The sequence below is a fragment of the Anomaloglossus baeobatrachus genome, chromosome 9 (assembly GCF_048569485.1).
Source record: "Anomaloglossus baeobatrachus isolate aAnoBae1 chromosome 9, aAnoBae1.hap1, whole genome shotgun sequence".
In the NCBI taxonomy this organism is placed as follows: domain Eukaryota; kingdom Metazoa; phylum Chordata; class Amphibia; order Anura; family Aromobatidae; genus Anomaloglossus; species Anomaloglossus baeobatrachus.
The window spans coordinates 214,689,877-214,703,353 of record NC_134361.1 but is presented as its reverse complement, the minus strand read 5'-3'; the positions used below and the strand labels follow the sequence as shown (position 1 = coordinate 214,703,353).

General features: G+C 47.6%; 1 protein-coding gene across 2 annotated transcripts in view; it reads right to left on the bottom strand.

Moving 5' to 3' along the window:
• Positions 1 to 13,477, bottom strand: part of LOC142251544 (histo-blood group ABO system transferase-like) — a 65,486-nt gene that overhangs the window by 17,761 nt on the left and 34,248 nt on the right. For both annotated transcript variants that reach the window (XM_075324442.1, XM_075324441.1), the window contains one exon: positions 6,821 to 6,856. In XM_075324442.1, coding sequence (XP_075180557.1) covers positions 6,821 to 6,856 — 36 coding nt within the window. The remainder of the gene's footprint in view (positions 1 to 6,820; positions 6,857 to 13,477) is intronic.

Below are 13,477 nucleotides of genomic sequence, written 5' to 3'. Positions count from 1 at the left end.
TTGCTGGCCGAGTCTGTGCTCATAGATCATGCAAAGAGGTTTTGTACACAATGGCGTCTTACTGTGATGCGGGGCTGACCATTACAATATTGGTTGTAGATGAACATTGGTTACCAACTTGCTGATGGTAATTGCTGCTTTGTGACCGAATTGTGAGAATGATAATTAAAACATTATATCATAGGAGAACCGTGGTAGCCTGCTTGCTGATGGTTTCCACTTTTAAAGGCTCATACCTTTTTATGTAATGCTTTAAAGGGAATCTGTCAGTAGGATCACCCTTCCTAAGCAGTCTTTATGGGCATGCTATAGACTTAGAGGGTTTAATAAAATGATACCTTTATCGCTATGATCTGATGTATTATTCCATAGCAATCCACATTTTTCTTAAAGAACTGTTAAAGGGATGATCCAAAGTAATTTTCATCTAAATCCCTGTATGTGTAGTGCCATGACCGAAACTAATTTCTAATATACTTGCAGTAAAAATTCCCTCACTGCTATTGTATTTTTATTTTCTCTACTTTCTCTCTGATGACTATTTGTTTGAGAATCGCAGTGCATGCTGGGATACTGAAACAAAATGTCATCAGGAGGCAGAGGATACGGTCACAGCCTCTGTCCCCACCTTGAAAGCATCATCAGTGAAGCTCATTTCAGGGGCTTAATTCCCTCACTTCTATTGTATTTTATTTTCTCTACTTTCTCTCTGATGACGCTTTGTTTGAGAATCGCAGTGCATGCTGGGATACTCAAACAAAATGTCATCAGGAGGCAGAGGATACGGTCACAGCCTCTAACCCCACCTTGAAGTGAAGCATCATCAGTGAAGCTCGTTTCAGGGGCTTGGCTAGTCCCTGCACATTGTGCACAATGACAGTGCACTCTCTGTTGTCAACTCAGATTAGCAGTAATGAGCTGGCAAGACAGCAGTGTGCACTATAAGTGCGCATTGAAGTGAAGCATCATCAGTGAAGCTCGTTTCAGGGGCTGGGCTAGTCCCTGCGCGCTACACACAATGACAGTGCACTCTCTGTTGTCCACTCAAATCAGCAGTAATGAGCTGGCAAGGGAGAAGTGCGCACTATCAGTGTGCACTGAAATGAAGCATCATCAGTCATCATTTCAGGGGCCAGGCTAGTCTCTGTGCATTGCGCACAATGACAGTGCGCATTGGCAGAATACCCAATGTGCAGAGACCAGTACTTCCCCCGCAATTGACGTCAGTGGATTCTACATCCCGGATATTTTGACACCTCGCACTGACTGCACAGTTCTCCGTTGTCGACTCGTTAATGCTGACAACAGAGTGCACTGTCATTGTGTACATCACACAGTGCACTTCTAGCAAGAACTAGCCTAGCCCCTAAAATGAGCATTACTGATGATGCCTCGTTTCATGTAGGGGGCAGGGGCTGCTGCTGTGAACAAAGCCTCTGCTTGTGATGACACTTTCTTTTCGAGTATCCTACCTTAGCATGTACTGGGATTGTGAAATAAAGCCACATCATGAAGGAAGTAGGGAAAAAATACAATAGCAGTTAGATAGTAGTGAGGGAAAGAGAGGAAAGTTTTAATGCAAGTATATTAAAAATTGGTTTAGATGAGAGCACTAAATAAATAGGAATTTAGGTGAAAATTACTTTGGCCTTCTGACCACCACTTTAAGATCTATGGGTCAGACATAGATCTCAGAACTAACACAGTACAGCAGAACTAAGCTTTGTCACCTTACAAACACATTTGCAGCTGCCGCTGTCCTCTCAGTGCTTCAGCCGCTGCTCACCAGCAGTCAGTGTGTGTGGGGAGGTAATGACAGTACAGCAGAACAGACAGCAGTGTAAGAGGACAACTGCAAATGTGTTTGTAATGAGACAAAGTTCAATTTTGCTGTACTGTTCTGAAATCTATGTCTGGCCTAATGATCTTAACTAGAGATGGGTGAATCTGCAGATATTCAGGACCGGAATTGATTACGAATATCTGCCTGGATGCCAATCCCCATATAAGTCTATAGGGACCCGAATATTGTGCTTTAAAATGGTGACAGAAAGGGCTACGGGGATTAGAGCAGGAGCTTTATACTTGAGTCTCCCACATGGCTGTAATGCTACTTGCGGGGCCACTCATTACCCTCTTACATATTCACTGCTTCCCCTGCCCACCAGTAGCCCTGGTGTCTGTGATTGGTGATTGATTGCAGTCAGACCGCACCCCCAATCTGTGTGACAGCGTTTGTGATTGCTTGGAATCACACATGCTGTAAATATCTCCTTAGTGGTGTAAAAATAAATAAAATTGTCGTAATATCCCCCCCCTTATTGTGACACACAGCACAGATAAAGTATACGGCTACAGGCTGCAGCCCCCAGCTGTGCGCTTATCTTGGCTGTGTATCAAAATAAGAGGAACCGCATACTGCTTTTTTTTAAATTGTTTAGGTAAATAATGTTAAAAAACAGCGTGCTGTTCCCCCAATTTTGATACCCAGCCATGGTAACGCTGACAGCTGGGGCTGTTTTTTTCAGGCTGGGGAGACCCATGGTTATTGCCTGCAGCCACCCAGAATTGTCGCATCCATTAGATGCAACAATCCCTGCACTTTACCCGGCTCATCCCGATTGCCCTGGTGCAGTGGTAATAAGAATAATATAAGGGGTTAATGACAGCTCACAGCTGCCATTGAGCCCTAGATTATTAATGATGAGGATCTATAAGACCCCCCCATTTCTAATACTGTAAGTGAAAAGAAATAAAACACAAACACCAAAAAAATAAATGATTTTAAATAAAATGCAAAAAACGCACCCTCTTTCTTCAATTTATTAACCTCAAACACCCAGTTCTGACGTAATCCACACAAAGTCCCACATCGATCCCGGCTGTGCTTCATCTTGCAGTTGCAGTGCTCAGGCACAGAACATGACCGCCCACTGCAGCTGCAGGCAGAGATGTCACTGAGTTTATGTGCGCTCACAGCTGGAAAATGTTAATGTCAGATATCAAGGTATAATTTATTCAACTGTTTATGACATGCATGGCCATATAGATGGCTTAGGAGGGTTGATCATGTAGCGCCCCTTAAGCCATCAGGGAGCTATAAGATTCTGCATCCCCACCAGGATGCAGGGCCTACCCCCTAGGGAGACCAGTGTCGGTAACAACAAAAAGCCAGGTAATCCTCAGTTTTTCCCCAATAATCCCCCAGACAATGGTACATAGCTAGGGTCGGACCAATGGATTGCCGCCTAGAGGTGGAGCTAATCCAGTCCACTAGTTGACCAGGTGGGAGGGGCAGACTGTGGACAGTAAGTCAGAGAAGTGAGTTAGGGGAGTGAAGGTGGATGTGAGGAGACGTTCTGATGCGGGTTAACGGTGACCTGGTACCCAGGGGAGTAGTTGCCGGTGGAGCGCGATGGAGTGCTCCCGGAACTACGCTCTGACGGGGTACAGGACCCTAGGACAGAAATGAGCTCCAAGCCGACCTGTTAACACCTGCACAGTGAGGGGACCATCAAGGACCTCACTGATCCTAAAAATCCGAAGACTCAGTAGCAAAGGGAGAACCGGGGACAGGACCAGAGACTCCATCCCCACAGCGTTCACGCTACCGTCATACGGACAGAAGTGGGAAGAAACACCACCGGATGGCGACCCCCAGTTGCTCTACGCCACGGGGACCCACTAACCAGAGACAGGTGCAGGGGAAGAAGGTACCAGATTACTACACTGCCACTGGAACAAAGGGGACCTGAAGGTGAAACCAGCTGGCCTCGGGTGACCAGTTACCACCAGAAAGTGAGTAAAGAACCAATTGCACTGAACCCCTTGTGTGGCCTACCTTCTTCTGACACCCGTCATTACACCTACCCTCTGGGGGCCAGCCCTGCTTGCAGAGGGCCTAACATCTAGGCTGCCACTAACACCAGCCCCAGTAGAGGATATTGTGCAGCGGCGGCTCCATCTATATAGCCCCAAAACCGCAAGTAGCGTCACGTATGAACACCAATCTAATCCCTAATAAATATATCCCCCTTTACAAAAAGGGTCCAGGGCACGGAACCGGGCAACGGCCACCAAAGTGACATTCCCAATATACATACTGGCCGGGACGGAGTACCCCATATCCCTGGGCGCGACAATCCTACTGACAAATTCCCAATAATACACCTAGTTATCTAGTATCCTAAAACAATATTGGTACAGCCTAATATCCATGGCAGACCTGGGGAGCTTTATTAGGCAACTTGTTACAATGGTGCACAGTAAAGCAAATCGTGTCAGTTGGGTGACTGAGATGATTCCCCCTTTCTAACTGTCTAGATGCTACGGTTGCTATTTACTGCGGCATCTAAAGGGGTTACCAGCCAAGTTCACTTGTGCATGTGCCTTTCTCATGATAGTAAGCCGAGGTGTGCCAACCACCGGAGAACATTGCCAATTTGTTATAACAAGTTGTGAGAAGGAGGCTGGGCCGGTCTGATCTGCCACTGTATACGCCTAGGGATATACATAAATGATAGGCTCCCAGTTACACTTATTTATGGATTGCCTCCAGCAAAGATGACTGGGCATTCAATACAGCCAAGAAAATTAGCAAAGTGAAGTATGCCAGCACAATGGAGGTAAGAATGCCCCGATCCGGCCCCTGTGAGATAAGCGGGAGGTTTCCCAACACAGAAAGCAAACCGACACCAGCAAAACTGATAGCAAGGCACAATGGATGGCATTGCTCATACTTGTCCGGCCTACGTGCCTATTCTTGAATTATTTACAGATCACACAAACTGTAGAAATAGTCTGGGTGTATCCTCAAGCAGTAAGGTAAAACAAACAGCACAGGCACAAATCTGGCTGCAAAAAAGCATCTATTGTGTGTGATAGAGCCAGCAATATCCATGTATTAAAGGGAAAAACCATTTATTTTTAATGCAAATTGTGTAATATTTCATTTTACCTGTGGTGGCGCTGCACAAAAACAGAACCCCTTCCACTAGGTTCCTGCAAAGACTACAACTACCGTAATTACTGTTAATGGCGCATGCGCTCACTATAGACATGTCACAGCGGCTCCGGAGCATGCACTCACAATATACAAGTCACAGCAGCTCCGGAGCATGCGCTCGGTATATACATGTCACAGCGGCTCTGGCGCATGCGCTCACAATATACATGTCACAGCGGCTCTGGCGCATGCGCTCACAATATACATGTCACAGCGGCTCTGGCGTATGCGCTCACAATATACATGTCACAGCGGCTCTGGTGCATGCGCTCACAATATACATGTCACAGCGGCTCTGGCGCATGCGCTCACAATATACATGTCACAGCGATTCTGGAGCATGTGCTTACTACAGTATATACATGTCACAGCGGCTCTGGCGCATACGCTCACAATATACATGTCACAGCAGCTCCGGAGCATGCGCTCACAATATACAAGTCACAGCAGCTCTGGAGCATGCGCTCGGTATATACATTCCACAGCGGCTCTGGCGCATGCGCTCACAATATACATGCCACAGCGGCTCTGGCGCATGCGCTCACAATATACATGTCACAGCGGCTCTGGCGCATGCGCTCACAATATACATATCACAGCGGCTCTGGCGCATGCGCTCACAATATACATGTCACAGCAGCTCCGGAGAATGCGCTCGCTATATACATGTCACAGCGGCTCTGGCGCATGTGCTCACAATATACATATTACAGCGGCTCTGGAGCATGCGCTCACAATGTACATGTCACAGCGGCTCTGGCGCATACCCTCACAATATACATGTCACAGCGGCTCTGGAGCAGGCGATCACAATATTCATGTCACAGCGGCTCCGGAGCATGCGCTCACTATATGCATGTCACAGCGGCTCTGAAGCATGCGCTCACTATATACATGGCACAGCGGCTCTGGAGCATGCCCTCACAATATACATGTCACAGCGGCTCCGGAGCATGCGCTCACTATATACATGTCACAGCGTCTCTGGAGCATGCCCTCACAATATACATGTCACCGCGGCTCTGGAGCATGCGCTCACAATATACGTGTCATAGCGGCTCTGGAGCATGCGCTCACTATATACATGTCACAGCGGCTCTGGAGCATGCGCTCACAATATACATGTCACAGCAGCTCCGGAGCATGCGCTCTCTATATATATATCACAGCGGTTCTGGTGCATGCGCTCTCAATATACATGTCACAGCGGCTCTGGAGCATGCGCTCACTATATACATGTCACAGTAGCTCCGTAGCATGTGCTCACTATATATATATATATATATATATATCACAGCGCTTCTGGTGCATGCGCTCTCAATATACATGTCACAGCAGCTCCGGAGCATGCGCTCGCTATATACATATCACAGCAGCTCTGGCGCATGCGCTCACAATATACATGTCACAGCAGCTCCAGAGCATGTGCAGAAAGGATATGAAGCTAGGGACGTGCACCTGTAGAGTGCATGCCTGGGGAGATGGCCGTCAATGCGAAAGAGCGGGATTTACTCAGCGATTGTCAGGCAGTTCAGACCAACAATCAGACTGAAAAAACACACAGTACACAGTGCCTGCACCAGCAGAATAGTGAGTGCAGCTCTGGAGTATAATACAGGAGGTAACTCAGGATCAGTAATGTAATATATGTACACAGTGACTGCATCAGCAGAATAATGAGTGCAGCTCTGGAGTATAATACAGGAGGTAACTCAGGATCAATAATGTATGTACACAGTGACTGCACCAGCAGAATAGTGAGTGCAGCTCTGGAGTATAATACAGTATATTCTAGATTAGTATTTAATAACTTACGGAGGCTTTAAAGCATTCGGCTTTTCATAAAGCATACTGGGAAACAAAAAGGAAATTATGTATTAGGTTAGCAGTTCATGTGCTGAGTAGTAGTAATAACATAATTTATCTAATCAGCAGTAGGTTTAGGATTCCAACATTGTTTTCTAAATACATGAAATATCCCGGCAGAAAAGGGAAGTTTTCTGCACAGGTTACAAAAAATTATAATATCCTCAAAAAGTTACATTTATTTCAGTAATTCAATATGTGTCGCCAGGGGTTAAGGGGACACCCAGAACCGGGCCAAGGGGTTGCTTCTGGAAAGGGGATCACGGTGTCGTGGCCCGGTCCGTGCTCCCTGGTTCCACAATAAAAAGGGGGGTTATGTTCGTGACGCCACCCGTGGAATGTGATCAGAGATGACCACCGCTGCTGCAGAACCTCCGGGGTGATGGAAGGCAGCTTGAGATGGGACGGCTCCCCACGGGTAGAGCCTTTTCCCCGGGGCAGTGTGTTAGTCTATGGGGGGAGTGCAGGACACGAGCACAATAAACAGGCAGACTCACGGTTTTGCAGTTTCTTTGTCCTTTACTGTAGATGGCATTCAGCAGAGTACTGTCCACGGAGTCTGTGAGGGGTTCAGGGCTTCTCCCACCCAGCCGGGCCGTTTTGGCTTCCTTGCCTGCACTGTGTGTCTGTGGCCCCGCTGCTGAGTGAACTATGCAGCTGGCTCTGCTCTGCTCTGCTCCTAGGTACCGACCTGACAGGCAACTCGAGTCCTTACTAGTATGTTCCTGAACTCTGCGTTTGTTGCTTGTGTCTGTGGTACAGGTGAAAGATCTGGAATCTTCACTTCTCTGGTGGTAACTGTGCAGCATGTAACCTGCAGTCTCGGATCCAGCATCCGTTCTGTGTGCTCCACTGGGGATGAGCTCAGCAATGCTCTGCCTCCCAGGAATGTTCTCTGTGTAATCTGTCTCCTTTCCTCAGACCCTCAGCTAGGCCTGGAATTGGTCAGTGGATCCTGAGGTGAGCTAAAGCCAGCTTCCAACCTGCAGAGATCTTGTCTCCTCAGTGCTCTGCACTGAACTTCCAAACTGAAACTACTGACCATTTCCTCCCCCCAGCAGAATGTACAGGGAAGCAGCTTGGTCTCCCCCTTCTGGCCAGGAGGTCTTGGTGTTGTGTGTGGGGAGTTAACCCTTTGTGTTGTTACTGTGGCAACCCTGGGGTGCCACATTCCCCCTTAGTGAAGAACAGTACTCCGGGACTGTGAAACAAACAAACAAGTTATCACAACAATTATATATATACAGAGTCTCAAAAGGAAAAAAATACAAAAACCTTAAAGCTCAAAAAGAGTCCAAAATGTTCAAAAATATGTAAGTGTTCATACAGTATAGTCTCTGTAGGTACTGGGCTTTTGGTCTTAACGTTGCAATTAAATAAACATTTCAATCAACAAACACTTCTTAAAGGTGTCTCTACTCTGGTCATAAGTGCAGTAGGCCTCACGGCCCTCGGGCCACCAACAATGTGATCAAGTTGTAACTCTCCGTGCTGCCACCTTACACCACTCTTCTCTCACCTTTTCTGTACACTAAACTGTTACGGTTTTTCATATAAACATTATAACATATGTACATTTTATATGCAATTCCACATTAGTCTTTATATCTTGCTGGTATCTGACCCTGAGTACTACGCTGTGACCTGCGTACTGCTGGTGTACTGGGTGTACTTAGCATAATGGTGTGGGTGGAAGTGTACCTATTTGGTGTTTCTGGTACTTGTGAGGATGGGGGGCTGACTGTAGGACTGGCAAGCTCACTGGGACCAGGAATCTGTTCTTCCTCTACGGTTTCAACTTCCAGTACTTCTTGTCTTGAGACTTCTTGTGGTATGGGTTCTGATTGTGGTTCCGCCACTTGAGGGAAGGCGATCATTGAGACTACTACTGCTCCATAGTAATTTGGCCATGTTTTTGGGAAATCTCCTAAGACTGTATGGAATACATCTTCTTCCTTCTTGACAGGTTGTACCTGTACGGGTAAGGTGACTTCTGGTGTCTTCAGGGTTTCAGGACACGGTTTGAGTTGATCTCTTGACACGACAGCTGATGTCCTTCCTTCATCCTTACTGATGAGACACACTTTGGGATTATCCATACTGGATGGTAAGACTGTATATGGGGTGGTTTCCCACTGATTATCCAATTTGTTTGTGCGCCGTTTCCTCTTGAGAACTTGGTCACCAGGTTGCAATGGGGTTGCTAGAGCATGCTGGTTGAAGGTTCTCTCCTGTCTTCCTCTAGCTTGTTGGAGACTTTTCTCTACGCACTCTTGTACTTGGCGATACTGCTGCTGACGTAGGGTATCCCAATTGGATTCTTGAACTTCTGCATCTGGCTTCAGAATTCCCATATCTAAATCAATTGGCAGTTTACCGGGCCTTGCACGCATGAGGTAAGCGGGGGTGCAGTTTGTAGAACTCACCGGGACATGATTGTACAAGTCCACTAGGTCTGGCAATTTCTCTGGCCATTGATTTCTTTCTGACTCTGGTAAGGTCTTCAACAGGTCAATCACAATATGGTTCATCTTCTCGCATAAGCCATTTGTTTGGGGATGGTATGCTGTTGTGCGGATCTTTTTACAGCCATACATGTTGCAGAATTCTTGGAAGATCTGTGATTCGAAAGCTGGACCTTGATCTGCAAGGACTTGTTCTGGGTAACCATGGGGTCTGCAAAAGTACGTCTGGAATGCTTTAGCTGCTGTTCTAGCTGTAAGGTCTTTCACGGGTACCACCACTAAGAAGCGTGAGTAATGGTCCACGATGGTTAAGGCAGAGACATAGCCGGACCGGCTTGGTGACAACTTGACGTGGTCTAATGCGACTAGCTCGAGTGGTTGCTTGGTTACTATGGACTGGAGTGGAGCTCTCTGGTTCTGTTGATCCTTTCTTCTGAGGTTGCATGGTCCGCATTTTCTACACCAATCTTCAATTGATTTTCTCATGCCAACCCAGTAGAATCTCTCTCTTAAGAGCACTTCCAACTTTTTCCAACCAAAATGACCAGCACCGTCGTGGTAAGCTTCCAGAACCATCTTGACGTCTCTCTTGGGCACGATGATCTGCCAGACCAACTCATGTGTTTTTGGATTGGTGTGCCTTCTACAGAGCTTCCCTTGGTACAGGAACAATTTACCTCTCTCTTTCCAGAGATGTTGTGTCTCAGCTGGGGCATTCTGATTAGGATAAGCACCTTGTTGTGTAAGCAGTTCTTTCACTAGCTTCACAGCTGGATCACTGTCTTGTGTGTCAGCCCATCCGTGGTGTGCCAATGGGTTGAGAGTTGCCTGCTGTTGTTTTTGGTAGACACTCGGTTGATACTGTCCCACCTTAGGATGGTGAAAGGCCGGCAGCTCAATTTCTTCCAGTCCCTCCGGTTCCTCTTCTACGTTCCCCGAGTGTGGCATCCGGGATAAGGCATCTGCATTCCCATTCTTGTGGCCTGCCCTGTACTTGATGACAAAGTTGTAGTTTGACAGTCGGGCTATCCATCGCTGTTCCAGCGCACCTAGTTTTGCAGAATCCAGGTGGGTCAACGGATTGTTGTCAGTAAAGATGGTAAATTCTGCAGCTGCCAGGTAGTGTTTGAAACGCTCTGTTACAGCCCAAACTACTGCCAGTAGTTCTAACTTGAAGGAGCTGTAATTCTCTGGGTTTCTTTCTGTAGGCCGGAGCTTCCTGCTTGCAAAGGCAATAACTTTCTCCTTGCCTTCCTGCTTTTGAGACAATACTGCTCCCAGTCCTACGTTGCTGGCATCCGTGTACAAAATGAAGGGTTGATGGTAATCTGGATATGCCAGGATCTCTTCTCCTGTCAGTGCCCACTTCAACTTCTTAAAGGACTCTTCTCTCTCATCACTCCACTGGAAAGGAGGATTTCGGGCTGCAGACTTCTTTGACTGTCCTACCAGGATGTCTTGAAGGGGAGCTGCTAGCTTCGTGAACCCTTTTATAAATCTTCTATAGTAGCCCACCAGTCCCAGGAATTGCCTCACCTCTTTCACGCTGGTGGGTCTCGGCCAATCTCTGATCACGGTAACTTTTTCAGGATCTGGTGCTACCCCTTCTGAGCTCACGACATGTCCCAGGTACTGTACCCTTGGCTTTAGAAGGTGACACTTGGATGGCTTGATTTTCATGCCGTATCCGGATAAGGCTTCAAACACTTCTGCCAGGTCTTGTAGATGCTGTTCATAGGTCTTGGAGTAGACTATGACGTCATCCAGGTACAAGAGGACAGTTTCGAAGTTCTTATGTCCTAGGCAGCACTCCATCAGTCGCTGGAAGGTACCAGGCGCGTTGCAGAGTCCAAACGGCATACAATTGAACTCACAGAGGCCCATCGGTGTGGTGAACGCTGTCTTCTCCTTATCAGCCTCTGCCACAGGAACTTGCCAATACCCACTAGTCAGATCTAGGGTGGAAAAGTAAGTAGCGGATTTTAATGCAGCCAATGACTCTTCTATCCTAGGTAATGGGTATGCATCCTTGTGTGTAATGCGGTTGATCCGTCTGTAGTCTACACACATCCTCATGGTCCCATCTTTTTTCTTAACTAGCACTAGTGGGGCTGCCCAGGGGCTACAACTGTCTCTTATTACTCCTGCTTCTTTCATTTCTTTGAGCATGTCTTTGGCGCATTGGTAGTGAGCCGGTGGTACTGGTCTATACCTCTCCTTTATGGGTGGATGGTTACCTGTGGGTATAGTGTGCTCTACCCCTTTGATCTGCCCAAAGTCTAATGGGTGTTTGCTGAATATTTGTTCATATTCCTTCACTACCCTGTATACTCCATGCTTTTGATGGGAGGGTGTAGAATCGGTACCTACATGTAGCTTTTGGCACCAATCCTCCAGCTTTCCCTCTGAGCCATTGTCCTCCGCCTGATTTGACGGCTTCAAGGGCTCAACGGTGGTGATGGCATTGTTATCAACCGTATATAGCTTAGCCATGGTAGCATACTTTGGTAGGGTGACCTCATCTTCCCCACAATTTAGAAGGCGTATTGGCACTCTTCCCCGATGTACCTCAACTATTCCTCTGGCCGTCAATACAGTGGGCCTACTGTCTGAGTACACAGGTTCTACCAGGGCCTGATAGTCTCGCCCTCTGATGCCTATTGCAGCTCTACACCAGACCAGCATTTCTGTTTTGGGAGGAATTACAATAGGTATTGGGTCACTTACCCTTGCACTGCCAATTTCACCTCCTGACATTTCTACCTGCTGCTTCAGCATCAAGGCTTTAATTTCCTTCTGCAGGAGTCTCTGTTGCCCAGGTTTGGCAGTCTCGACGATCTGCTGCAAGACAGTAATTACCTCTGCAAAACAATTTTCAATTACATTCATTCCTAGCAGCATAGTTGGTTCACGTTCTCGTCGGTCAACATCAACAATGATAATACCCTGATTCTGCAATTCTACTCTCCCAATCTTAATGGTCATTTCTCTGAAACCAACCTGTGGTACTAATTCACCATTGCTAGCCCATATATTCAATGCAACATTAGATGGACCACTGCTAACGTCTGAATCAGCCCAGTACCTCTTATAAAGGACATGCGGAATTGATGTTATTTGGGAACCAGTGTCCAGCAAGGCGTTGAGCGGAATGCCATCCAGCACGATGGGGATGACTGGACGTCCTCCCACATACTTGTCGTGCCAGGGTGAAGGACCTTGAGAGTTCATTCCTGAGGAGCGGCCCGCCTCCCCAGGGGATCCCCATTTAAAGCACATTCACGGGCAAAGTGACCTGGCTCCTTGCAACGGCGGCAAATGGGCTGTCCATCCGGCTGGTAGCGGTCGCTGGGTCGTCCTCTCGTCGCTTGGTATCTCCTAGGCCTCATCCACGGGACATCCTCCTTGCTGGTCGCCAGCTCAATCTTGGGTGCAGACTTGGATCCACGCAGCTCCTGGACGATTCTAGCCATGGAAGCAACAGTGTCCGTAAGGGCTTCAAGCTTTTGATGTAGAGCCTCATTAGTGATGGGCTCCAGGTGGTTAGCAACAGCCGCTGACATGGCCGATGTCACCGGCACTACTGGCTGCTGGGGTGCCACTGTAAGCTGTTGAACAGAGTCTATATCCTGCGGCTCCTCCACCTGCTGGAGGCGGATGGCTCTATCCTTTAGCTGGGCAAATGTTAGTCCTGGATCCTGGATCACCATCATGCTCAGTTGTCCCCGGTGGGAAGGGGATGAGAGTCCATCCAGGAATTGGTCTATCAGCAGCTTATCTGCTCCAGGGGCTAAGGCAGGTTCTGCTAATTTAAGTGCTCTGAGCGCCTCCTGCAAGTTTAAGGCAAAGTCTCTTGCGCTCTCTCTAGGTTTTTGCTTGCATCCAAAGAACCTCATTTTAGCCCGGCTGCCAGCAGTGGATTCAAAAGCTGCTTTTAGTCCAGCTATTATATGCTCTACAGTGTCCTTTGCATCGTCCGGCCAGGATGTAGCCTCCCGCTGGGCATTGCCAGTTAACTGTCCCATAAGCATACCAACACGCTGAGCTTCTGTCAGGGGGTACATGCTGTAGTAGATTTTTAGCTTTCCGATAAAGTCATTAAGTGTGTTGGGCTCACCTGAGTACTGCGGCAGCCACACTG